The sequence below is a fragment of the Miniopterus natalensis genome, chromosome 9, assembly GCF_054644295.1.
Source record: "Miniopterus natalensis isolate mMinNat1 chromosome 9, mMinNat1.hap1, whole genome shotgun sequence".
NCBI classification, from domain to species: Eukaryota; Metazoa; Chordata; class Mammalia; order Chiroptera; family Miniopteridae; genus Miniopterus; species Miniopterus natalensis.
The window spans coordinates 24,664,644-24,692,071 of record NC_142089.1 but is presented as its reverse complement, the minus strand read 5'-3'; the positions used below and the strand labels follow the sequence as shown (position 1 = coordinate 24,692,071).

At 46.6% G+C, this 27,428-nt stretch overlaps 1 protein-coding gene across 1 annotated transcript; it reads right to left on the bottom strand.

Annotated features, from left to right (window-relative positions):
- Window positions 1-2,226: 2,226 nt before the first annotated feature.
- On the bottom strand, window positions 2,227-27,165 carry RIMKLA (ribosomal modification protein rimK like family member A). Its single transcript, XM_087820844.1, has 5 exons — window positions 27,003-27,165; window positions 11,949-12,179; window positions 8,480-8,566; window positions 7,201-7,404; window positions 2,227-5,730 (listed from the first exon to the last, which is right to left on the bottom strand). The coding sequence occupies exons 1-5, from the start codon at window positions 27,163-27,165 to the stop codon at window positions 5,240-5,242; spliced, it is 1,176 nt and encodes a 391-aa protein (XP_087676970.1). The 3' UTR covers window positions 2,227-5,239.
- Window positions 27,166-27,428: the final 263 nt, after the last annotated feature.

Below are 27,428 nucleotides of genomic sequence, written 5' to 3'. Positions count from 1 at the left end.
GAGGTAAGGGTGTTGGCAGGAATCACACTAAGAAAAGGAATGGCTGCACTGCCGTACGTGAGACCATAAATGGATTTGGTTTATCCCAAGGGAGGCAGGTAGCACGTGGAGTGAAAGATGAGCAGATTCCTCTGTAGTGGATCGTGAGAGCCTTTGATGAATGGGGCGCCAAGTCTGCATTGCTGTAGCGTCTTCCATCTCCTCCCACATCGCTGAGACACACAGACACACGTGCACACACACACGCTGACTCCTTTGAATTTTGGTGTGTGTGGAAATGGGGGAGGGAACCGAGCTCCATGTCTCAGCTGATGCAGTTCAGGGACGAGACACGACTGTGCTAAAAATGAGGTAGAAGTCTGGAGTCAGCAGCGACTGCCAAAATACAAGTCCCTTAGAAACCAGAGATCCAAAGGCCGGTTAGCAGACCTGTCTGGATCTTCGGGGTGGAGGTGGGGGGATGGAGCAGGAGCTCCCCAGCTGACATATGGGCTACCACAGGGAGGACTCTGCACCTAGTGGCTGGCTGCAGGGGGCATGCACTGTGGAACTGGAAGCAGGAGGAAGCTTTTAACTTTGTGGCTGACTGCAACTAGAACATTTGGGAGAAGTTTGGGACCTTCAAGCCCTTGGCCTCCACAGAGGGCCACAGGGGTCCCCACAGACTCAAAAATTTTCAGTGAGGGAACATGAGCCATTAGGGCCAAGGACCTTCAGTCTGCTGGGCCGGGGCCCTCTCCTTCCCATCCCATCACTGATGGTGTGAGGTGGGGCTACATGGTCTTGCTGGTCTCAGGCAGGCACGGCCATGAGCCAGCATGCACCATGGAATCTCATATACACCTTTGGGGCTCTCACCTAAATGCCATCCCAGCGCCGAATCCTGCACAGCTGGCACATGAACACCATTTAGATCCAGAGCAGAGGCTCAGCAGAAGGGGACTGGGAAGAGGGTGGGTCCAGGATGGCAGCAGGCGCTAGACACCATGGAAGTATGCTAACTGGAAGAGTCAGTGCCTGGGTTCCAGCCTTGCTGCCTAGCTGAGAGGCCTTGGCTTCTGGGACTCAGGTCGCCCATCTCTAAATGGGGACTGCACTGGTCTCCAAAATGCTATTATTCCTGTGGTCTCAAACCTGGCTCGATGGGTGACTTTCTTAGTGCTGCCTCGGAGAACAGGAAATGGCAGAGCAAGACTACCAGAGGGCCGGGATGCCAGCACCAGGCTCAGGATGGTGCCTCGTGTTGACACGGGAACCACACCTGGAGAAGGAAACTGAAAGGCTGGAAGGAACGTTTTAGTGCTCTGCTGTGTGAGTTTTTGAAGGGAGGGCTGCAGGGTCCAGCCACAGACCTGGAATGAAAGTATAATATAGTATTAAGAAAGGTCTAAAACAATACAATCCTGAGATGGACGGTCTTCCAGGTAAAAACATTTGAAAGCCATCTCATCTGAGTCTGAGGCAGTCAAAAACAGAAGCAGGTTTTCTGTTAGGCTACTGCAGCAGATCTAAGGACACTAACTTCAAGGACAGTGACAAAAGTGTCTGTCAGGGTTCTTCCCAAAGCACTTGTGTAGACTGACTGCAAATAGCAGCCTCACTTCCTGGTGCAAAAGAAAGCGTTAAGCTGAAGTGCCCTTTGGATTCACTCTCTGAAATGACTCCTTAAACCCACCTCAGGGAGCTGTGGCTCTGGGCTTCCCCGCATAGCTTATTCTGGTCCATTCACTTCCAGGAGGGTCAGCTATTTCTTGAATGATCCTGGAAGCTGCAGTCAGCTGCTTCAGTCTCCCCGATTTACATAGTGCTCTCGCGATCAGCATTTATCAGGCCTTAAAGGGATGAGGCCCGTCTCTCCCATTTCAACAGAGGTGGATGGGGACCCATGCATCCTATTAGCTTTATACAGAATAATTTCAATGGACCCCCTACCTCTTATTAACACATATTCATGATTCTTTCATTAAAACAGAAGAGCCATTTCTTCCTCTTTCCTGCTGGAATTCCAAATGATCCCAATTCCTTATTTCTCTCACTAAAATGCCATAAGGCTATCACAGTTCTTTCTCCTTCCCTTCCCTCATCCCCGTGCCCAACTGTCATGCGATGCACTCTTGGCTGGGAGCAATGAGCCTGCAGTTGTGACACTAGGAGCTTATCATCCACTTCCATTGCGTTCTGGCGACCCCACACCCACCAGCAGTCAGACAGATACATAAAGACATGTTCCCCAAGTGCAGGATCATATATATTCTTAGTGACTGAGCTATTGGCATTCAAGTTCTGACCAGTTTCAAGATGCTGCTACTAGATAATGGGAAGACCGTATACAGACACTGTGGTTTATGTTACATAAGACTGTTAGTTGGAATACAAGAGTCAAGAGTTCCAGGTTATATACGATGCATCCAGAAGGCTGCTCAAATACACAGCGAGCCTTACTCCTTCCAGGTGGTAAAGCCTCTGAGAAGCTGCATCCTTCTTAGGGTCCTTACCATTGTTCCGTGAGCTAATGCCAACTTCAGGGCCTCTTCCTTTCACTCCCTCAGAGGAGGGGTGAGAAGCTGTTGTAAAATCAGATGTGGGAGGTGTTCTTCCACCACCTCCCACATAATACAGTCTCATCAATGAACTCCCTTCTACCTCAAAGCACCCCCAAGAGCTAAACAGGCACCTTCCCTAACTGAAGAACAGAAAAAATGGGGGCACAGAGACCACCTGATTGTACAAGTTCAATCAGGTGTATAAGGAGAGAGCCAGAACCAGGACCTGGCCCTGTGCCCCATGTTCCTCCCAGCAGGCCTTGTGGGCAGCTGTGACATGTGGCCCAGCCACCTGACTGTTTTAATGACTGAGGCTCACAGAGTCCACAGCTAGTATGGGAAACCTGGAGGGGGGCTATGATCCAGCTTTCTCTGCTTCCAGACAGGTCTAGGGTCCAAGCGATGATGCCAATGACTACAGATGTCACTAGCAGCTGGAAAATGGGCCCCTCTGACACATCTGGAAGCGCTCTCTAGCTGCTCTGCTCAGGATAGGGCCCACTAGCATGCTTTTAGATAAAGTGGGAAGACTGGACTTACACTAAACAGTGAGAATGAGCGAATGCAGTTTCCAGAGGTCATTTGATTCCAATGTTTACACAGAAAGCATCTGGCCAACTTGAGAGAGAAGAGACCTAGGACTATCCTTCTAAACCTACCCTGAGCAGTAAATATAAGATACATGTCGTTACCTATATAAAGATGAAGTATTCCATTTTCAACTGTGTAAGACACGTTACTAAGGTTACAGTTTAGGGGCATGCACCCTATATTGGACTGCATTTAAACTACACCTGTGTAGTGTGGCATTGCTATTATATGGCGCTGGACATTTTCCAATTGTACAACTGTTACTTGGTGAGATCTGATTTTAGCCACAATATTTTAAAAGCCAATTTCTATTTGTGTGTTGTGAAAAAATGGAATTGTTTGACCTTATACACACTTTACATTTACAGCAGAATAAGCACAGGCATTTATACACCCAAATGGGCGCTGTTGCCTTCACAGTAGTCACCTTGGGAAGATGTATGTTTAGTCTAATGAAGCTGACCTTACTCAGAACATCTCCAGAACTGTCCTTGGAAACTGTCTCCTTATAAGCTTTCCTCAATGTTGTTAAGTCTCGAGAAATGTTCTTTTTAATAGCCAATGAGCATTAGAAGAAAAATCCGATAAATAAAATGGGTGATGGCACATAGGTCTACCTCTGGGGAAGGGTGGTGTAAAAAACAAGACCTGACTATAAGGCTGAGTCCTCTCTCCTTGAATGGTTTCAAAGATAACCCCAAGCAGGAATTCTATGTGTTCTTGGCACATGCAACATCACAGCTCAAGAGGATGATCTCCCAAGGAAATAACCCTGATTATGGTACCTCTTGAGTGCATATGTTTTGGTGTATTTGGTTAAAAAGGTAGCCTTGCTCGTTTGCAGTCATACTTCATATAGCAGAAGTGGAACACTCCCTTTCCATGACTTCTCCCAAGGGGAGGCTCAACATCTACTGCTTGAAGAGTTGAAACGAAAAGCACTTGGTGTCACATCTACAGTATCCAACCCCCCCAAATGTGCAATGGGTAAGTCCTGATACCTGAGTCTCCCCAGTTTGGAAAGGTGGGTAAGGACAGGTCTCTGGAACCCGAATGAGACTAGAATGTTAAGGGGATTGGAGTGTGTTTCTAATGGCCCTATCTACCTAACGGGCCCACATACCAACTCATATAAGAAAACCTCCTACAGCTAAGCAGTGTCCACAAAGGTTCAGTAGCGGAGGGGGAAAGTGATTCTCTTCCAGTAGCTTTTCATGATATAAACCAATGGCTTCTAGATGACAAGTGAAAATCGTCCATTGAAAAGAAAGTCCACGGTGTCTGGTCCTAGTGCACACTTAAGAAATAGACGGTGCGGCCACTAGCTCGTTGAAGTGCATTTCCAGCTGAGGCCAAAGGCAGCAAAGGTGCAAGAGGCTGCTGGCAGCAGGCTGGCGCTAGTTGAAGCGGGGTCTGTAAATTCGAAGCGGCAACGCCATCTGTAGAACGCCCCAGTTACAGAGCAGGACATTTGCCAACCACTGAAGTCGAAGAACGTTCAATTTTACTTTCTACAAAGTGCTTCGTTGAAAATGCTAATGAGGAAGCTCCCTAGGACACCACCTCCTGAGTGTCAGAGAAATATGGTCAAGATGGTGATGGATGGGGAGCAGAGGTCGATCCTCTAATAGTATTTGAACTGTGTGCTCTCCAAGCATCACACACACACACACTCTCTCTCTCTCTGAAAAGCACATAGCCGCAGTCACATTCCACCTCTTCTGCACACGCCTCCATCAGGTGGTTGCTGTGAGAACAGTATTTTCAGGAGCCGTTCCCAGTTAATGGGCTCTGCTACTAAAAGCCAGAAGCAGCAGCACAGAGTCAGCGCCCTAAAATCAGTCGTTATGGCCGAGTGCTTGCAGCAGACCTCTCTCTCAAACTGATCAGGCGGGATGCTGTTCCTGGTGTTTTTAGATGAGCCTTTGTAAAAACCACAAAGCTAGGCCGTTTGCTTAAATCATCCTTAGAAAGAATGCTGAGTGCCCAGATGGGATTTCTAATTTCTGTGCAAATGAAATCACATTAGTCCAGATTTTATTCATTCAAAACTACTAGGGAAGCAGTAGGATTTGGTTTAAATGCTGCCAACAAAAAGCAGGAATTCACTGAAGTTTTAATTCGGAAGCAATCCTGTTGTTAATGTTGTAGCTGGGCTCGGGCAGCGTGGGGGGCGGGGGCCCCTTCGTGCTTGCTGAGGAGCCCCGGACCTCTCCCAGTTCAGGCTCACTCTCGCTAGAGGTAGACCCATTGTTGACGGTGTAGATGCTCTCTGCAACTCCCTGAGCTGAAGCACAGCCGTCTGGCTCGCTCTTCTCCCTGGTACTAGACAGTCCTGGGAGGACGGCCATCTTCCCAGTCTGCATATTTGGCAGCAAGGACATGGCATAGTCTGCGATGATTGCACCCACGTCTAAGTTGCACGCCTGGTCGAAGGCGAGGAAACCCACGTTGGCATTTGCCTCACACACCACGAAGGAGCCATCGTCCATGATGAGGAGATCAATGCCACAGAAGTCCATGCCCAGGATGTTGGACACCTGAATAGCCAACTGCTTGCCTTGTTCTGTCAGCGGGCACTTGACGCCCACACCACCTGTGGGGAAAGCACAGTGACGTAATGATGACATTAGACACTGACTAACAAGTCAAAGGACCCTTCGAGGAGGAGAAGGAGGGATACTGAGGAGCAGCGAGCATTTTCATTGCTCACAAAAGGTCTGGAAGGAAATCAGTATCCCCTTTGGGAAAACAATACAGTCATTTTTTATCTAGTCTTAAAAATGCTTATATCCTCTGACTCAGTCATTCTACTACTAAGGAGATAATCTATGTAATAGAGAAAAAGCTTGATGCAGACAGATGTTAATAAGAGTTATTTAAAATACTGAAAAATCGCCCCGCTGGTGTGGCTCAGTGGTTAAATATTGACCGAGGATCCAGGAGATCTTGGTTCAATTCCCCATCAGGACACATGCCCAGGTTGCGGGCTCGATCCTCATTGGGGGGCATGCAGGAGGCAGCTGACCAATGACTCTCTCATCATTGATGTTTCTATCTCTCTCTCTCCCTCTGCCTTCTTCTCTCCGAGATCAATAAAGATATATTAAAGTAAATAAATAAATAAATAAAATACTGAAAAATCATTGTGTTTGTGATCCCATAGGAAAATACATAGGATTAAAGACTGTACAGTAAGTATAGCCATAACTATGCAAAAGAATATTAGAAAAAGATTGGAGGGAATGATGCCAAAATGTTAACATTGGTTGTCTCTAGATGGTGAAATTAATGATAATTATCTTTTCACTTGACTTTACTATATTTTCCAAGTTTTCTACATTGAGAATGTATTCCTTTTATAATTAGAAAAAAACCACAGACTTAACCTATTCTTTTTTAAGTAGAGAGAGCTGGAGAGGCTTGAGACAAAATCCGGTACCAAGGACAGAAAGAGTCTGATTGCCCTGACTATAGGTATTTCTTTCATATTACCAACATACAAATTCATTTAATGAGGTTGACAATAGCTTTCTGCGTTGGGGACAAGAATTTGCAGTCTTCCTGGAACATCTTCATTCACCACAACAGGAAACAAGCTTTACCAAACAGGTTCATGGGGCGGGGTTAGGCATTTGACCCAAACATACACTGTAGCTTTCTAATAACATCATACACATAAGAAAAAAGGGAATATGTTCTGCCTCCCGCCACTGCCTTAGTCTAGACCCTCACTATTTCCTGCCTGAGCCGTTACAGCAGCTTCCATACTCGTCTCCACTGTGTAAACCTGACCGCTAAGTCCTAACACCTACAGGACAGGGTTCAAACCTCAGTGTCCCCACAGCCCTGGCCTGACCTCTGCCCCAGCACTTACACCCTGCGCACTGCCTGTTGCTATGGAAAGGGCGCGGTTCTCATTCGTGGCTGATGGTCCTGGCACCTAGCAGAGGGTCTAACTAGATAGGAGCGACCCGTACACATTTACTGAATGGGTCCCAGCATCTAATGAAAAACCCCAGCGGCTTCCCAGGCCCCCAAGCAGCCGCTGAGCCCTGACCCTTACCGAGAGAGCAGTTGCTCTGCATCCGGCCGTCTGTGGAGCAGCGAAGCATAGAGCCTATCACCTGGCCCCCGACCACCACCACCCGGATATCTTTCCCATGTGACTCCTTCACGTACTTCTGGAACAGGTAGGGCACGTCGTGGCGGACCAGGTGGCAGATGTCTGAGAGGTGATGTTTGTCTCTTGCAAGGAAGACAGCTTTTCCTTCAAGAAGAAAGACAAAGAACAAGAGAAGGCGTCAGAGAAGCCTCTGAACCCTGTGCTGGCCGTCCCGTCTCCTGGTCCCTCACAGTCACCAATTCTTTCTGAACGTGCCTCACTTCCATCCTTTCTATTTCTCTGACTAGGCTTTTGCTTCCTATCAAACGGCTACTGAACCGTATTTTCTCTTGATTTTACTCGGCTCTTGATGTTGACCATCTCCCTCTACCACCACTCTTATCAAAATAAAACAATAATGTATAAACTAAAACAAACACTACTACTACTACTACTACTACTACTACTACTACTAACGTATTCCAAAAATACAGAGAAGGGCTCCAAATAAAATCCTCAGGAGCTAGTCAGTTCAGTTCCCAAAGAGTTAGTTATTAGCCTCTCATCCCCCTGAGGATGCGGGTTAGGTAGGGTCCATGTCTAACTCACTTTTCCAGAACCATGGACAAAGTGCTATGGAAACACAAAAGGAAGAGCAATTCCATTTGCCTGGGAGGGCAGGAGGGAGGCCGGAGATGCGGAGGGAAAGGAAATGACACGAGGAGCTGGCCTTAAGGACGAGCAGAGGCTGACTAGAGGCTGAGGAAGGCGGCATTCCCAGCAGAGGTTTATGAGGAAAACGCACGGCCTCGGGGAGAGAGTAGCCGGGATGGATACGGGGGTGCCGTGGCCAGAGAGGCTGCAAAGGAAGCTGGAGGCTCTTCCTCAGGGGCCTTCAGTGCCATGAGGAGGAATGTGGACTTTGTCTAACAGGCAGCACAGGCTCTTGAGAGGGCTTTTCAGCAGGGAGTGATAAGAACAGATCTGTTTCAGAGGAATTACTCCCCCAAAAGAAGAGGGTGCACTGGCAGTGAGTTAGGGCAACCAGTCAAGTCAGGGGTCTGCCGCCATGTCCAAGGAAGGGATGGGACGGGTAGGGACAGAGGGGAGGGGCAGAGGTAAGGAGAAAATGGCAAGCTCCTCCCGGGGAGCTCTGCTGCTCCCAGCGGTGCTTCTCCCTGATGAGGGTCTTGTCCCAGCAGAGCTGTGGCCCTAAAGGAAGCGCAGGAGCAGCACTGACCCTGGTGTCCTCGTGTGCTCTTCACCACGACCGGGTAGCCCAGGGGCTCAGCTTCATCGATCATTTTTGAAAAGTCCTCATGCCCACCTGCCAAGAAAAGGTAAAAGTCAGTGAAGGTAAGGCTGACGGTTGGGGAGCGCTCAGCCTGGAGCTATTCTCTCAAGGCCTGCTATCCCTCTGCTCAAAGCAATTCGAACCCGTTCAATCCGACAGGCATGCATTGTGTACCTATAATGGAAGAGGGAGCAAAGAGATCAGGACACCGGCATTTATCACAGACTTCTATGCAGCACAAGCTGCACATGCTCCAGGTTGTGTAATCCTCTCACAGTCCCACAGGCAGGGCAGGTATTTTTCCCTTTATAATGGCTGCCCAAGGCAGAATTCTAAGGTGGTTCTGGTCCTAGCCGGGTAGCTCAGTTGGTTAGAGCATCATCCCAACATTGTGGGTTCGATCCCCAATCAGGGCACATACAAGCACCAACCAATGAATGCACAAATAAGTGGAACAACAAATTGATGTTTCTCTCTCGCTCTCCTTTCTTCTCTTTAAAATCAATAAATAAAATTTAAAAAGAAAAGATGGCTCTGAAGATTCGTACCTGCTGGTGTACATACCTGGTATAACGCCCTCCCTTGAGTGTGGGAGGGACCAGTAAATACAATGGGATATCACTCCTGTGATCAGGTCTACTTTCAGTTACTTAAGAGAAGATGATTCATGGTAGGCCTGACCTAATCAGGTGAGCTCTTCAAAAAAAGGTGAGGCGTCAGAGAGGAGTTCCCTGCTGGCCTTGAAGGAGCTAACTTCCATACTGTAGAGAAGACCATGTGGTAGGGATAGGGGGCAATTTTAGGAGCTGAGAACGGCCCTCAGTTGATAGCCAGCAAGAAAGGGGGTGGTCCCTCAATCCCTACCACTGCAAGGAACTAAATGCCAACAACCAGTGAGCTTGGTAGACCCCAGATCTCAGGTGAAATCACGGCCCAGCTACCCCTTGATTTTAGCCTATGGGACCTGAGCAAAGAACCCAGCTATGCTGTGGCTGGACTTCTGATCTACAGAAACTGTGAGAAAATAAATGGATGTTATTTTAAGCCGCTAGGTTTTTAGTAATGTTATATAGCAATAGAAAACCAATACCCAAAGAAACCAAGCCTGGGGATTTGACTCATCCAAAGTTAAGGCAAGACTCAAAAGCCTACATTGACTCCACTGTACTCCTTCAAGTCTTAATTTTTAAAACATGAATAATAATGTATATTACCATCTTTATAAATTGTTTTTACAAACTTTGCTGGATTTCCTACACATTTGCATCTCTGGGGGACCACTAGTCTGCCTACCACAGGGGCTACTGCAGTTCATCAATTTTTACAAAGCAAAATACTCTGCAATCCTAATACCTGTTTTGTTCACGTAAGTGCTAATGGTTTTTTGAAAAAATGAAGAGGCGTTGTAGATAATTAGGGGCATCTTCAAAAGAGGATGTTATATAAGAAGGTAACTCCCAACTTCCTGACACCTGCTGATAAATTCAACTCCTCTCTAGCCCTCCTCTTTTCCTTCCCCCCTAATACAGAGAAAGAGGGGTCCCTATCGCAGGCCATCCCTGCACCTGCGCCTCGGACCCCTTTCCCTCTCACCTCCTCAGGGATCTTGCACCACTAAGTGTCCCCTCTCTGCTGTATCTTCAACTTTTCCCAGTTCTTAATTCCATCACCATTTTAAACATACACAGTTTTCTCCCATCCTAAACAAGTAAAACCAGTTCCCTGACCCTGCCTCATTCCTTAACTGCAACTCTGTGTCCCTACAGTCAAGCTACGTGAAAGGGTTTCCATTTCCTCACTTCCCATTCACCTCCTCACCCTTGACAATCAGGCTTCTCTCCCCATCAGGACGCTGAAGCTGTGTCCATTAAACGCCCTGCTGCTAAATGCAACACGTGCCTCAGCGCTTACGCTGCTTGTCCTCTGAGAATCAGTCAGCACTCTTCACTGTCCCAGCCCCACTGGCGGCTCTTTCCGCGGCTTCTGTCATCTCTCTTCCCCTCACCTCTCCAGCTGCTCCTGCCTCGGCTCTTATACAGGCTCCTCTTCCTTTACCCATTCCCTAAGGGAGTCCCTCTGGACCCTCTTTTATTAAATTTGATTTTTGTATTGTGGGAGAACATACATAACATAAAATTTGTCATTTTAACCATTTTTTGAATACAGTGTAGACTTATTCATTCTCCATATCCCTCCCCCCCCCAGATATCCCATCCATTCTTGCGACTTCACTTAACGTAATAAAGGCTTCCGCCTCCCTAGCCTACACTTCTTCCTGAAGCTCCAGGTCCAGCTGCCTACTGAATATTTTTACTTGCACCTCAAACATGTCCCAAACTGAAATCGTCTCTCTCCCACAATCCCTCACCCCCTACCCGCCAATGTCTCTCCTCTCCCACGTTTCTAGTCTCCGTGAGTGTTCGATATCACGTCTGGTTGCCCAAACCAGAAGCCAGTCACTCTTAATTCCTCTCCATGCCCCTCCTACCGAATTGATCATCGTGTCCTATTATTTCTTTCTCCTCCATAAGTCCTGAATTTGTGGATTTATCTTCGTTCTTACTGTGGCCACTTTTGTTTAGACCGTCACTGCTCTTTTGAATGGTTTGAAAAGGCTGCCGCTACATATCTTGTCTTTACTTTGCTTCTTTCTGCTGAATTCCTTCTTCATAGTGTAGCCAAAGTGATACTCTGAACTCTGATCAGGCCACCTCCTCGCTTAAAGCCCAGGAACTTCCTGTTAGTCTCAGGATTAGCTCTAGTCTCCTTCACATACTGTATATAGCGTATGTAGCTACCTCTCATCTTTCTAGCCGTGTATCTCAACTCAGTCTCCCTTACGTTCTACAAACTACTCAAAATACCACCAACTGGTCACGCTCCCTCCTGCCTCTAGGTCCTTCCATGTTCTCTCTGCTTAGACTACTACCCTGCCCCTTCCTTTAGCTGGGTAACTTCAGCTTAGTTTAGATATTATTTCTTTTGGGAAGCCCTCCTCAGTGTCTTCTAAACTCCCTGGGAGTTCTCCTACGTATTCTCTTACCACACTGCACTAACTCTTATCATGGCACTTGCTACACTGCACTGAACTTGCCTGGTTACTTGCTGTCTCTGCCTCTGATGACCCGGGGATGCCTTGAGGGCAGGACTCTTACTGCTATAGTCCAGTGCCCAGTATGGTGGTTGGCACATAGTGTGCACCGGATACATGGTTAATGAATGAATTACAGAGAGAAAGAAGTAAAGGCATTTCAGACAGGGGGAGTGGCCAGGATAAAGACTCAAGATGTTGAATGACCTAAGATGAACAGCTCCATACTGAAAACCAGCAAGACATTTGAGGCCTACTGGGGACAGAAAACACAGAAGTACAGCTGGGAAAGATAAACGTCAACCCTATTTCAAGGACACTCACCATAGGAGAAGGTGTCTGGCATGGGGACTCCATGTCCAGCCAGCTCTTGGAATGTCCAGAATTTGTTGACACAATTTAAAATGCTCTGCGGGCGGTTGACTAAGCGGCAGCCCAACTTCTCCAGGTGTCGCAGGACCGTGATGTCACTGTCCGACTGCAGAAAGGGGGTGGACACCCGAACAAGCACCACATCCGGGTAAGAGGTGAGGGCCTTCTGGTTCAGCTGTAGGCCTACAATCGAAGGACAAAAGTGAGCTCTGTGTTGCCGTCATTTAGTCCCACCAGAAGAACTCATTCCAACAGACTCCTTAAGACTGAACCCAGCGGGAAGATAACCTTGGAAATGGCACTTGGATATCCTGTTGTAACAAGAAAGCCACAGTCAACTCTACATTTCAAACAAATGGGCAGAGCATGATTATGAGGAAGCACAAAAGGATGAACAGGAAAAAAAAAGGCAGCATATCAAGACGAATCCACATTAGAAGAATCTACAGGAGACAGTCCAGTCCAGCCCCTTCCTTCCATAGAGCCCTAGCAGGACTCCAAGTACGGTGCGCTGAGGAGGCTGCAGACAACGAAAAGGAAGTACCATGGCCCACTTCAGGGGTCCTTACTACTCTTCTAGGACTTACCCATTAAGTCTATCTGAAATACACAGGCATTTAAATGATTTTTATGAACACAATGAAGGCAAAAATGTCAATGTTAAGTGAGGAAAACAGGGAACAAAATTATAAATACAAATTAGAAAAAGCTGAAAGGAAATACAGCAACACTTTAACAGTTGGTAATGGGATTACAGGTGATTTCCTATTTTATACTTATCTATATTTTCCAAAATGTCTCCAAGTGCATATTACCTTTATAGCAAAAAAGTTTTTTGAAAATCAATCTACTACAAATCAATTCAATATTAAAACTAGGAGGCATCTGAAGACAACTGATCCATGCAGCAAAAGAACCTGAACAGGTATTACACTGGGTAAACTGGGAGTATTAGCTTGAAGTGAGGACTCAGAGGAACAGGAGTGTGGTCTTTAAGAATCTGTAGGCGACTATGGAGAAGGGCTATTTGGCTTGTCTATGACCCCAAGAGATGGAGCTAACCATGAGCTATCCATGTCTGTATATTTCTGCATCCCAGCCCCTAGAACAGTGCCTGGGGCATGACCGGCACATGATGTCTTTTGAATTGTACAGAAGCTATGGGGAGATAGATCTGGAATCAACAAAAGGGATACTTCTCCAGTGCCTTAGGATGGAAGGGGCCGAGGCTCCTGGTCACCTGAGGATGGCACAGAGGGAATGCAAGGGTCAGATAAGTTCACAGCAACCTGCTCGGTCTCTTTCAACCTCGATATCCTATGGTTTGTATCCCTACAGGTAGTTATCTGGGTATCTGTGGTGCACCAGCATCCGGGAATGGGATGATGGAGACATGAAATGGATGTGAGAGTAATGAGAACTGAGTTCGGGGAACAACTTGGTCTGCCTTAGTGAACCTTAAAGGAGTTTCCAAAATACTCTAAAGAAAGCCTTTGAGACACAGTTTGAAAACCATCTTACAGGCTTTAACCTAAAGCACCTTTTATTTCAAAACGTGATATTCTGGCCCTGGCCAATGTGGTTCAGCGGTAGAGCTCTGGTCCATGCACTGAAGGGTCCTGAGTTTGATTCCTGGTGAAGGCCACGTACCTGGGCTGAGGTCTGCTCCCCGGCCCTGGTCAGGGCACGTTCGGGAAGCAACCAATAGACGTTTCTCTCTCTCTTTCTCTCTCCCTTCCACTCTCTCTAAAAATCAATGGAAAAAATACCCTCAGGTGAGGATTAGCAACAACAAAAAAGTGATATTCTGCACAGTCATATGATTCCAAGAAAACAAAAGGTGCTAAAGGAATTCCCCTTTCTCTATTGGGGCACGAATAATATTAATACAAAAACAACAAGAAAAAAACAAACAAAACAAAGCAAAAGCAACCAAACAAAAACAAAATCAGGCAGACAGCTCTGCTGGGAGGTGGGAATGTTGAGGGGGTGGAGAGATTAAGCAAAAATGCAAAAAAGAAAGGAGAAAGAACTCATGGATATGAGCAACAGTGCAGTGATTGTGGTGGGGAGGGGGGTGGGTGGAGGTGGAAGAGGGTATAGGGAGATAAATGGTGATGGGATTTAAAAAAAATAAAAATAACTAACTAACTAAATAAATAAAAATTAAATTAAAATTTTAAAAACCACAAAAACAAAGTATGGATCTAACTTGCACCGTTTCCCCCCATTTCTAGGAGATATTTTGTCAACTTAAAAAGGGGGAGTTGCTGTAATCATTAAGAGAAATTGTTTGTAGTACTTCTGCTGGCAGTGTGAACACAAGGAACGGGCGCACAGTTCTCATGGATGGCTTATGAAGAACGTTCAGGCTATCCTCGCTTTGCCACCGGAAAATAGCAGCATTTATGTATGCCTTTTCCTTTGCCACTTCTAGGCCCTATAGGAAATCATATGAAGGGGGTTGGGGGGTGGGAAAGCAAGCCCTGTATAGTATCCTCAAAACTGACAGGAAAAGAAAGACAAGTGTTCAAGTTGATGCAAATGGTGAGAAAATGCAGAACACGCAGGGAAAAGGCAATGGCCCAGGACAACACTACATAATGAGACAAAATATTAAAAAATGCTGCGAAACTATACGATGCTATACACAGTACGTAAGGCGCTGGCATTAGCACTGCACAAACATTCTGCGAAGCGAGGAAGGACAACTGATGGAGATTTATTATCACTTGATGAGAAAACTGGCTTTGCAACAGAAAAGTGACCTAGAGAAATGAGAAGCAGCAGAAACGTCTGGCTTTTAAATTCCAACATGAGACCACAGATGGACAGTTACACTTCCAAATGCGAAGAAAGGAATTCAATCATCTCTGGAAATACCAACCACAAGTGGACAGAGACAGCTCAGCCTCAACAAGCAGATTCACATATACCTAGGAAGTCTTACCAGGACTTCATCTCTCTTCTCCAAAGGTAAATCTTTGGGCCTGGCTCATTCCAACTGAAGCCTTTAATAAATGAAGAATGGAATGGGTTAAAGTGTAGCTGAAAAGGTCTACCAGTTAGACAGGTTTGGGCTTTGGCTTTACCAGCTGTCCAGCTCTGTGCAGAGAGGGACACACCAGGTTTAGGGATATAGGCAGGACTCACACAACCAGCTACTTCTCTGCCCATTGACGGCTCCAGTATTCTTGTTATGAACAGCTTCACTTGTCCCCTATTCATTCCTGTCCTCTGCTGTCTAAACCTAGTTTATATCACCATTTCTAAAAAAGTAGCAGGCAAAAGGCTGCCACTCACTATGGCTTCAGTGGGGACATCAGTTCCACACAGACATGGCTAAGAACAACATGGGTTTAAGGCTGGCCCTTGCAAACCTGTCGGGGAATTCTGAGACTTTCAACCACTTGAGTAATCCCTCTCCCTCTCTTCATTCATCTCTATCCTTAGGAAAGGACCTGATAAACTTAATACAGGATGGACCTTAATGTGTCACCCATCCCATGATCCACTGTAATCTACAGGCTTCAAGTTAAGGGAGTGAAGAGCTGATGCAAGGTATCGGAGGGCAGGTCTCTGCTTGGCGGCCAGTGAATGGAAGGGAACCCCTCAACAGTAAGAGGTTCGTGCCCTCAAATCACAAGGGACTTCATGAGCTTCAGTGCCCTAGTGCTCTCGGGCATCACCTTGATCTAGGGAGCAGGGCAGGGAGAAGGGAGCTGAGTTGCTTCTGGGATATTTGGGGGTCTCCCAGACTCCTAGATTGGGCTTGAGATTTACTATTTAGCCCCAATAATATTTTCTCCATATCACTTCTAAAGAGAATAATCTACTCTCATGGGCAATTATGTTCTGATTTCCTTTTGAACTCTCTATTATTTATATTTGGAAATATTTTAATGTATTTAAAACAAGATAGAAAAATGCGTAACTTTTCCCAAAGAACCGAGACTGTTTTCTAATCTATATATTGGGTTAAATTAAGTTAATCCTACAAAACTAGACTTGTGCATTTGTATGTACAACAGCAAAGAAACATACTTTATAATACAGAGAAATAGTTTTAGAAATAAACAAATCATTATTGGAACATAGAGCTCTAAAAATTAAAAACCACTCTCAGTCACTCACATGAACAGAGGGATGAGGCATGAATAAAAGGTGTGGTCATTCAGATCTGAATTTGGCTAGCATTTTACTAAGCACCTGCTGTGTTTTAGGTACTTTGCTAAGAGCTTCCACATATATTATCTCATTTAAATTAGAGATGTCTGCAATAGATCTGACTGTAAAAGTCTTTGCCTTTACACAGAACTGATACATAATGGGTCCCCACCCTCTCAACCTGTGCACACGCAGCACTAATTTATGTGCACACACACACACACATACAAACACACGCACACCCCACCCCCTTAGCTTCACAAAGAAAGCTTCAAAACTAAACTGGTTTCTAATATGCCAGGAAAAAACCCTCATATGCAAAGGAAACAGCTGAAACAAGAAAACAGGACACCGGAGCATGAGAGCAAGCCGGGACCTCAGTTACGGTGGCACTTAGAGCCATCATATGCCAGCAGGATCAGGTAACGGCAGTGGCTGGTAGCGATGCTCTGAAAGTTGTCAGAAAGGAATCAATAATATAAATAAAGTAAGTGGATAGCCCATTAAGGGCTTCACATTATGTTGTGTTATGAGGAAGATGTGTCACCCGAAACTTGATCGCACGCATCGCATGCTCCAGGTTTTCCCTCAGTTCTTCCTGCCCAGCCCTCAGCATTTTCTCATAAGGAAAAGTTATTTTTATTCTTAGCAAGGAGATGCCATCGTCACTCCTCCTGCCCTTTTAAAGTCCTTTGTTACAATGCCCAAAGAAATCTCCACCTCATTAAAAGTCACAGTGAATATGTGGAAACTTTCTCTTTCCACCAACTGCTGTCTTGAGGTCATTTAATTCAAAGTAACCTTTACCGAACCGGAATGAGCGAGATGCACTACGAAGCAGGCACACAAACACGAACCAGGCGGTCTTCGCCTACCTGGAGCGTACAGTCTCCCCATGGAGAAAGAATTATACACGAATATTCATTCATTCACTCACTCAACACACATTTGTTGTCTCATGCGTTCATTCAGCCAACATTTACTTAGCACCTACTCTGGGCCAAGCCCAGCGCTGGTGGGGGTGCCCCAGAAGCACTCCCAGAGAGGACCCACGTGCAGGAGGTTTATGATCGCCGTGGTTAATGTCAGGAAACACTGTTAAGGAGTGGAGGAGGGAACGAGGCCATAAAGGGTGTGTTATCAAGTGAGCGACCACCCTGGCAACTGAGGCTTAATCCCGAGCAACAATAAGACATGGTTCAGTGCGCACACCCCAGTTATCCCACCCGGGGAGTGGGGGAGCTGGCGAGATATAATTTTTAATGTGCCAACTCAGTCTTTGGTGGAGAGCGGCTTCAGGGGTGTGGTATTAAAACCCTGGCCCTTCTGGTTTGCCGTGCATGTGTGGGCTAAGTGGTCACACTCCTGTGACAGGGGCAAGCCCTCAGACAGAGATTCGCCTGCTGATGGTTAGAAGGTAAGGGCAAAAGGGACATGGGAGGGCCCACTGGCAGCTAAGGAACAGGCACCACCTTAAGGGCGGGGAACAGGGGTTAAGGTGTGTGAATAAAACAAACAATATTCCCTGGAATTTAAGAAAGACAGCACACAGCTGTGATTAATGCCACTGGTGTCCTCTGCAGAGCACCTAGGTATTAAGAATGATCAGTCTGGCTTGGGCAGGGGCGAGGAGAGGAGGCGACCTTCTACAACACAATGTGAGAAGTGGAGGGAGCAGTTAGGTGACTACCTCCCGGGGGAATCAAGGAAGGCTTCAGAAAGGAGATGTTGACTCATGGTGCCTCTGGGCTCAGAAGAAATGTGTAAAACTAATAAATGTATAATGTCTACCTCTCAGAAACAAATCGATAGGAACAGCATGGCATCTTATAAGCACTGAGTTCAGGGATATCTGATATCTCAGGGCTAACCTATTTTTAAAGGCGTTTCAAGAAGCTGAGATATGAGATGAAAGACAATTATGGCAGAGTGGCCTCCAAGTCAGAGGCCTGATGTAATTCCTTGCTGTCATTTAACAGCTTGGCAAGACAAAAATCTCTCTGGGTCCAGTTCCTTTTCTGTAAAATGGAAGGGTCCCAGAACTTGGAAACCTCCCCCTCCCAAGCCACTCCACCACCCTTCCCCACATCACCTACTGGATCTTTCTTGTAACCAGGAGACAAATCTCATCAAGTCCTTCATCCCTTTCATATCAGTCACCCAAGACTCCAGTCTCCAAGGCCATGTAATTTCCCTGAACTCCAAGCTCCGTCTGGCTCTGACTTTGCTTTTCTACTCCCACCTTCACTCCTTCCCATCTCCACTGTGCCCTTGGGCACTCAGTGGGCAGTCAATCCCTTACCTTCAACCTTCTCAGCGAGTGTCCCCTTTACCTTCTTTTTCTGGGTCCCACTGAACCCCGGCCTTCCCCAGTAACAATGCTTCCCCAGCAGCTCTCCCAAGTTGTGGCTGTTTCCTCTCCCTCATATCAGGATTACTGGGCCAAGAGGCAGGAGAGATGTGCTCCTCGCTCCTCACTGTGGCTTCCAGAACCTTCTCCGCCTCTCCTCGCTAAAACACCCAGCCTGACTCTCATCAGACTTGTGCAAGTCAGCTAGCAACCCCAGTCACTTCCCTCCGTTCAGGAAGCTTTAGCTTCTCACTGATTCTCCCCCGGGTCACAGACACTGGTGACATCAGTATCTGTGCAGAGAACTCTCCCAATGCCCAGGTCTCTGTTTCTTAACCTCCTTTTTTCCAAGGGCCTTGTCCACTGCCCCACCTCAGCCACCCCTTCCAGCTACAGTCTAGATCTTATGCACTCATCATAATTCCAATCTCCAACCAATGTCTCCTATCTTCCTACCCCAACTCCAGCCATACTTTGACCCCACCAGGAACTACCATGCATGGACCCCTCCCCCGCATTTTCACTACCCCTCATCCCCTTCATACCCTCTCTCTCTCACCCTATTTAAACTCCATAGACAAGCACCATAACATAAACCCTCAGATCCTTGTACGAGCTTCCGGCTTGGCTGAATCACACCCCGGTTAGGCTGTTCCAACTCTCTCTATGCTGTGTGCCCTCCTGTGCAATGACACCAAACCTGGTCTCAAGGGCATCCTTATTGCTGTGTGGCAAGCATTATATTTCCCAAGTCCACTCACTCACAACCCTACACAACAATTTCACAGTTTCTCTTCTTGCCTGGAACCTTCACTACTTCCTCCCTCCTTCTCATTCTTTCTATTTCAACGAGAAAAACTGAAGCAATCAGAAAAGAACTTCTCTATAAGTTCCCACTGTTACATCTACTTGCGCACCTGCACATGTGCCATACGGGTTACCTTCTCTCTTATTACAAAGGCTGAAGGATCCTTGCTCCTAGCTTAGGCCAACTCCTTGAAACATGCAATGGATCCCAACCCCTCCAGCCCACTTAAGGCACTGCTCTGGCAATTCACCTCCCTCCTACATTGCCAGTTTCTCTCTTTCTACTGGATTACTCACACCAACATATCACATGCTGTTATTTCTCCTTCTTTAAGAAAAGCTTCTCAAACCCATCTCCCCTTTGAGCAAAGTCTCAGTCAGTTCAAGCTGCTATAACCAAGTGCCATAGACTGAGTGCTTAAACAACAGACATTTCTTTCTCACAGTCTTGAAGACTGGAAGCCTGCTATCAGGATGTCAGCGTGGCTGAGTTCTGGTGAGAGCCCTCTCCCTGGTTTGCAGAGAAAACAGTTGCCTTCTTTCTGTATCCTCACAGGGCAGAGAGACAACAAGCTCTCTGGTCTCTTCTTATAAGGGCACTAATCCCATCATGAGGACCCCACCCTAAACCTAATTTCCTCCCAAAGGACCCATCTCCAAATATGATCACACTGGGGCTTGGGACTCTAATATATGAATTTGGGAAGGGACACATTCTAGTCCATAGCAAACTATCACCCCATTTTTCACCTTCCCTTTATAACAAAACTCTTAAGACTGTATACATTCAATATTCCCATCAATTCATTAAAACTGCTTTTATCAGGGTCACTAATGCTAACTCCATATTGCTAAACCCAATGGTCAGTTCTCTTTCCTTATTTTACTTGGTCTACCAGCAACATTTGACATAGTTTGATCACATCTCCTTCTTGAAATATCTTCTCCACTTGGCTTCCAGGATACCACTCTCTCTCCTTCATTTCTGTTACTCAGGATTCTTTGCTGGTTCCTCCTTCACTCCCTGATCACAAACACTGTCGTGCCCCAGAGCTCAGTCCCTGGACCTCTTCTTTTTATCCATAGTCACTCCCTTGAAAGGTGTAAGGCGATACTCCGACTTCTGATATCTTTAGGCCAGGGCTTTCCCCTGAATCCCAATCGGTCTGATAAACTGCCTACTTGACATTTCCACTTGGATGTTTAATGGGCACCACAGAATGAGTCCTGATCCTCACCTCCTGCCCAAACCTACTCCTCTCACATCCTGTCCACATGAGGAAATGGTCAACTTTATTCTTTCAGCTCCTCAGGCTGAACATTTTGGAGTCCCCCTTGACTAGTCTGTCCTGCACACCCAACATCTGACCCAGCAGGCAAACCCTGACAACTCTGCCTTCAAATTATATCCAAAATCCAGTCACTTCTCACTCCATCCCCTGAAATCATTCTAGTCCAACAATCACAGTCTCTCACCTGAACTGTAGCAAACACTTCGTAAGCAATGTCTCTGCTTCTGGCCTTGCTGCCATCAGCCTATTCTCAACACTGTGTGCAGAAGGACGCTAGCACGTGGTCACCCCTCTGCTCAAAACCCTTCAGTAATTCCCAGGTCATCCAGAGTAAGTCAAAGCCCTTCCATGGCCTACAAGGCCTACATATCTGCTCCCCCTGCATCCCTACCCTCCAACCTCCTCTCCTAACGTTTGCCCCTTGGCTCGCTTGGCCCTGGCCACACCGGTCTCCTTGCTATTTCCTCTTGCCTGCACTACTCTACTCCCAGATATTGAAATGGCTCGTCCCTCACCTCCTTCAGGTCTGTACTTGGACATCATGTTCCGGGAGAGGGCCACTCCAGCCACCCTATCTACACTGCAATTCCTTCTCCAGCTCCAGAAACATGCTATCCCCCTTCCCTGCATTCTTCCTCCTTAAGCCCCTTTCACCAACAGACTATATATTTTACTGGTTTGTATTCTATCCCCTCGTCTAGAATGTAATCTCGAGAGACAAAGATTTCTGCCTATTTCGTTCTGGTGCCTGGAACAGTATCTTACACGTAGTAGGCAGTCAACAGATATTTGCTGAGCAAATGACGGACTAAAATCATAGTGAGGGTGGAGAGCGTGTCTGTTCTCACTGTCCCCTGTATCTCGAGTCCCTCACACAGTGCGGGGCACAGAGTAAGCACTCAGTTAAGATTTGTTGACTATGTAAATGAACAGGATTGCTGTGAAGATTAGGACACAAAAAAGACATTGAAGTATTAATACTAGAGTTACAGGAATGAAGAACCATTATTCCTATTAGTTCCTCAATGCAAAGTAACTTAAATTTAACACTTTCTCATAGTGGAGTCCTTGTTACTTTTTAATAGTGAAGGATCACAGAGAAAGTGATTCAGAATTTCAGATGTTATAGGCGTTTCTTAAAACAATACAAACCTCTACCAAGGCGATGCGTCTCGGAAGTAAGGTGGCCAGGGAGGGGCTGCAGTGAGGAGAAGCTAGAACTGACGTCCGTGGGTGTCAGTGCACCCTGCTGGTGAGGGGGCGACAGGGAGGTGTGGATGGATGGGGATGGCATGGACTCTGACGATGGCTATCGCCCTTCCGCCAGGCAATTCTAACAAATTTGGTGGAAGTGTTATGGTAGCAACAACAGGTGGTTCAGAATCTATAAGGATGGCTTTGAGGTCCACTAAGGGTCCTGATCTATGGTTCTAGAGCTCTTCCCAGCACGGCTCACGAAATGTCCCCAAAAACCGTTAGAGACATAAACATAAAATACACATCCAAACCCCCTTCAGTCCTTGAGGTCAGCTGGCAGATATAAACGGGGACCCATGGGGTACAGCATATCCATTCAGTTTGGAAACAATAAATGGTAGGTGCTTCCACCCACTGTGTGACCTTTCTGCTAGTACTGTGCGGTAGTTTATTCAGATTACAGGGAGTCAGGCACAGGCCTTCAGCAAGGACTGAGGTTACAGCTCGCCTCTGCACACAAAGGTTAGCAGGGTGCCCTTTACCGCGAGTGTTCCCTTGCATACTAATGGGAGCCCCCCCTTTCTCCCTGAGGCCTCCGTTGTCTTTTGGATGGCTGCAATAAGACCATTTCCTTCTATAAATTTAGTTAGGATTCTCCCTGATCCAAACCTTTTAAATCTTATTCACCTGATTACAACAAAGAACCAAGTACAAGTATCCCAGAACCCTTTAATTTAAAGAACCTGACCTAGAAATTGCCATATGGCCACCAGCTTTTAGCTCTGAAAGTAAGGGAAGGAATGCTGAATCATTCTGCTCCTCAGAAACAAACTATAACATACTCCGATTTCCAGGTCAAACTTATTTTTCTCTGTCTTGGTATCTGTCCCTGAGCTTGTGACTATACTTGTTTTTTGAAAGTCAATCGTAAAAATCTGTGGGTGGTCAAAGACCTTAATTTGCACTAATGACTCTGTCCTCAGATAATGGCTCATCATAAAAACATTTACAAACATTTACACATCCAATCATGACTTCCCAAACACAGAAGCTAATTACAGTAAAAGTCTCATATACTTCAAATTAGCCTTTAAAAGGCACCTCACTCAGTTATCCAACAAACATTAACTGAAGGCCTACTGTGTGCATTACAGAGCATACATTTGAGGAATCCCCATTTAGTGGGAAAGAAAAGATAAATTCTGTAAATAGATAAATTACAATAAAATGATGAATGCTATCTTAAAAGGTACGTGCAATGTTATTTGGCAGCAGATGGAAGAGAGAGACTGCTTGGGGGCAGGGTAGGGAGTTCGAGAGAGACTTTAGAGATGGCTGATATGAAGGATGAATCAAAGTTTACCATGCAGGGGGGAAGCTGGACCAGATGGGCATCTCAGGCAGAGCCAATTTCAGTACAAGAGGCAAAATGAAGTCAGTGTAGGCTGATGCATGGGGTTGGAGTGGAAGGGAGGAAACAGAAATTCTGGTTCTGCTGAGACCAGATTTACTGAGTATTAGTCCTTACTGCCAGCCTGGACACCCTCATTGACGTTTATGAGAGTTAACATGCAAAAAGAAACTACAACCGTGCCTGGCACACAATAAATACTACATGTATAATGCTTTGGCTATTATTACGTGCATTTTGGTGCCACATTCACCACCATCTCATTCCCAGGGTTGAGAATAATTAATAAGTATTAGTTGAGTGAATGAATAAATGAAGAAATTGAGGTTTCTAAGAAGGAAATGAAGATGGATATGATTCTCATGATGCTACAACCAGCAGAAGGGTGAAGGGCAAGTGTTTTTGACGGGATTGCTTCTAGTCACCTGAAGGTCACTCCTCTTTCTCCAGTAGTCTGTCCACCCAAATCTGTGCAGGGGAGGGCAGATCACTGGGTTAAAAATAATTATCATAAAACCTTGCATTTGCATAGCATTTTCATTTACCTGTATCATCTTTAAATTAACTATGATCTTTAAATCCAAAACTTTGCATCTCCTGTCTGAATCCTACTTCCAGATACAGCCTGAAATTCTAGCTCTGGATTTGGGCCTCCACAGATGGAAGCTCAGGGAAAGATTTAAGCAACTGCTTGAGGCACTGACTCCTTTATCCCCCCCTTCACCAGTCTCAAGAAGGAACAGAAAGGAATAAAGGTCTGAAGACTTTGTAAAGGCATACGGTACCTTAACTTCCTAAACTATAAAATGGCTTTGTGCCCTGGCCAGTTTTGCTCAGCGACTTTGCAAAGTCACTATCTAGGCTCAATTTAATTCAATTTGGTTCACTTCCACATCTACTGAGAAAAGTATTATAGGTTGCAGATGTCCCAAAGCATATTTTTTCCATATCATGGGGATGGGAATTAGGACATCACATTTTAAACTATGGGCCTGCTGCTAACTAGCTGGATGACATCGAGCAAGTCACTTCTTCTCTTTGAGCATCAGGTTCTTCATCTGTAAAATGAAGGGGTGAGAATGGATGATCTCGAAGTCCTTCCCAGCTCTCACATCCTATACTTCTCAAATGGGAGATAGCATCCATATCATTATAACTATCTATTTCTATATTTCATAGCCAGTACATTCTAGAGGTTTTTTTCAGAGGGATATTTTGCCTTAGCAAATTGCCAAGGGTTTTCTATCGTTTGATTACAGAAGAAACTGGGAAATAGAGTCCATAATCCTTATTCATTCAACAGTGTGAGTGCCTGGGATGCACGAGGCACTCCTCTAGGCACTATTCCAGCACTGAACAAAACGAACGAGCTCTCTCTTCTCAGGGAACTCACTTCCTTGTGCTTTAATTAATCCACTGCACAACAAATAAATCTTTTTTTTTAATCTTTACCCGAGGATATTTTTTCCATTGTTTTTTCAGAGAGAGTGGAAGGGAGAGAGAGACAGAGAGAGAAACATTAATGTGAGAGAGATACATCGACTGGCTGCCTCCCACATGTGCCCCGACCAGGGCTGGGGATCCAGCCTGCAACTGAGGTACATGCCCTTGGCTGGAATCGAACCCAGGACCCTTCAGTCTGGGGGCCAACGCCCTAACCACTGAGCCAAACCAGCCAGGACACAAATAAATCTTTTGATTGCTTTAAAGGGCAGAAACAATGATCTAATGTTTGCTTTATGTGTTGTGATATGTGTGTGGCTATTTCTGAACTAGCAAAAAATTTAAAAATGCATCAAAAAATACCTGTTTTCAATTTCTCCATGGACCAGGCAAATAACCATATAGCTTTTGTTGTAGTTTAAAAAGTAGTAACTCCTAGTTGTGAACTGATTGAGAGGCACATGACTTCATTAAAATTTTAAGACACTAAACCAAAGGATTTAAATGCTTCCTGCAGCTCTAGAATTTAATTTTCTATTTTTCTAGGGCTGATTCTTCAAAATGAGATTTTAGATATAAAACAGAGAATTTCCCTACTCTTTCACAGCACGTGTCATCAGGAGCATGTGAAATTTTGGTTACTGTATCTAAAAAAGGCATCATTATAAACTATAAAATAAATAAATAAAATGGAGAGCAAGCAGCCCTGGCCAGTTTGGCTCGGTGGTTAGAGCACTGGCCCACAGAAAGAAGGGTCCCAGGTTCGATTCTGGCCAAGGGCACGTACCTCGGTTGCAGGTTGGATTCCTGGCTCTGGTTAGGGTGTGTGTGGGAGGCAACCAACTGATGTGTTTCCCTCACATGGATGTTTTTTTCTCTCTCTGAAAAGCAATGGAAAATATATCCTCCGGTGAGGATTAAAAAAATAAAAAACGAGGCACAAACGAATCGATCCTGGGGTTACAACACTTATATACTACGTCTAGATCAGCAAAATATAACAGATTGTCCCATTTAAGTATGGGACTGACACTGAATTTTAGAGCTAGAGGAATCTTAGCCCTTGATTTTATAAAATAGAAACCTAAGATTCAAAGACATAAACAGACTTGGCCAAGGCAAAGCCAAGATATTTGTTAGCAGCAAAACTATAGTAAGAATCCAGGTCTGCAGATCCCCTGTTCTGTAATTATTTCTACATTAACTGGGAGTTCTAGCAAGTCAAGGAGAGAGGGAGATGGTACCCTTGTGTGGTTGGCAGACACCGTTTGTTAACTAAATGTAAGATATCTAATGTTTGCAGTCTATCTCTCCAACAGGCTATACAATCTGATATTACACATGAAGGATTTAGATACACTTTTGACAGATACATTCCACTAAGAAACAGATAGCATTCATTCAAAATCTCATTTGTTTAAGTAGCCAGTTGGGAGTTTGGAATCCCTTCCCCCACCAAAGAGAAGTAACAAATTATGAGCTTATTTAAACAAGTACGGTTGAAATAATATGAAGGGAATCCTAAGAAGCACCCTCCATTGGGCCCAAACCTCCCTTGAGCCCTAGACCCCCCCTCAAGTGGCTGCAACCCAAGGGAGAAAGCTCCTAGACCACGGATTCCTCAGTCAGAGAGTGCTTTGCATTAAGGATAATTCAAGATACCTCAAAACATTATTAACCTTTTGAGGTCAGGGCCACAGACGTCGACCATGTCTTAACCAAAAAAGTCTCTTGGACACAGCGGTGGAGAGATCAGTGAGACCAGAATGGTGTGTCCCTGAAACCCTGGCTTTTCTGGAATCAGAATCCAGCGTTTTCAGGGTAGACGATGAGCTTTAAGAAAACCCCTCAAAGAACAACCCTCCCGCTTTCCACTCCGGGGGTGACTCCAACCTGCCTCCGACTTCTCCCCACTGGCAGGTTCCAGTTTGGGGAGAATATTCCAGGTAGCGCATTCCTGACGCTTACACACTCTCGGGAAACTTTTAAAACACTCATCTCCGTGGAAATTTTGTCAATGTAACGTGGGTTCCTGTAAATCTTAAACTGGCAGGGCACGGACGCGAATTTGGGACCAGCAGCCCGGTTGTCCTCGGACCTCCAGGCGCTTCAGGGAAATTCGCGTTGCTCCCAAAACAAAGTGCCCGAAGTAAAGGAACGCGGGCGCTCACCCGCGGCGCCGGGGCCGGCGGTGGCCGAGAGGAAATCTCAAGGTGAGGCGCCGCACCCCACCCAAGGGGGCCGCGGGGGGGCCGCTTTCGGGGGCCCGCAGGAGACTCGCCCGGGCAGCGGCTCTCGGGGCCCCGGCGCCCCTCCCCCCGGGCGCCCGCCCCGCTCACCGAGGTGGCCGCCGACCACGGTGACGGCGATCTGGTCCAGGAACACGGCGCGGAAGCGCACGCCCCGCTCGGAGCAGCGCTGCCGCAGCGCGCGCAGGATCTGCACCTGCGGGTAGTCCTCGCGGATGCGCCGGTCGGTCAGCAGCCAGAGCTGGGCGCACATGGCGGCGCGGACCCCGGCGGCGCGCGGCGCTCCCGCGGGTGCGCCCGGCGCCTCTGCAGCCCTGACCCCGCGAGTCCGCCGGCCGCCAGCGCCGCCGCCGCCAGCCAATCAGCGCGCGGCGCGGGCCGGAGCGCGGCCGGCTGCGGAGGCGCCTGCGGCGGGGGGAGGGCGCGGCCGGCGCCCCGGGCCTGCGGCCGCGGGGAGGGCGCGGGGGGTGGGGCCCGGGGGCCCGGGGGCCGGGGCGGGCGACCGCGAGGCTGCGA

What these genes read in the sequence shown, in the direction of transcription:
- RIMKLA (XM_087820844.1), bottom strand. Translation starts at nt 27,165, where the DNA reads ATGTGCGCCCAGCTCTGGCTGCTGACCGACCGGCGCATCCGCGAGGAC. An exon ending in CGTGGTCGGCGGCCACCTCG is followed by an intron (nt 12,180 to 27,002) that starts GTGAGCGGGGCG and finishes CTTCGATTGTAG; the next exon opens with GCCTACAGCTGAACCAGAAG. An exon ending in GCCAGACACCTTCTCCTATG is followed by an intron (nt 8,567 to 11,948) that starts GTGAGTGTCCTT and finishes TTTTCTTGGCAG; the next exon opens with GTGGGCATGAGGACTTTTCA.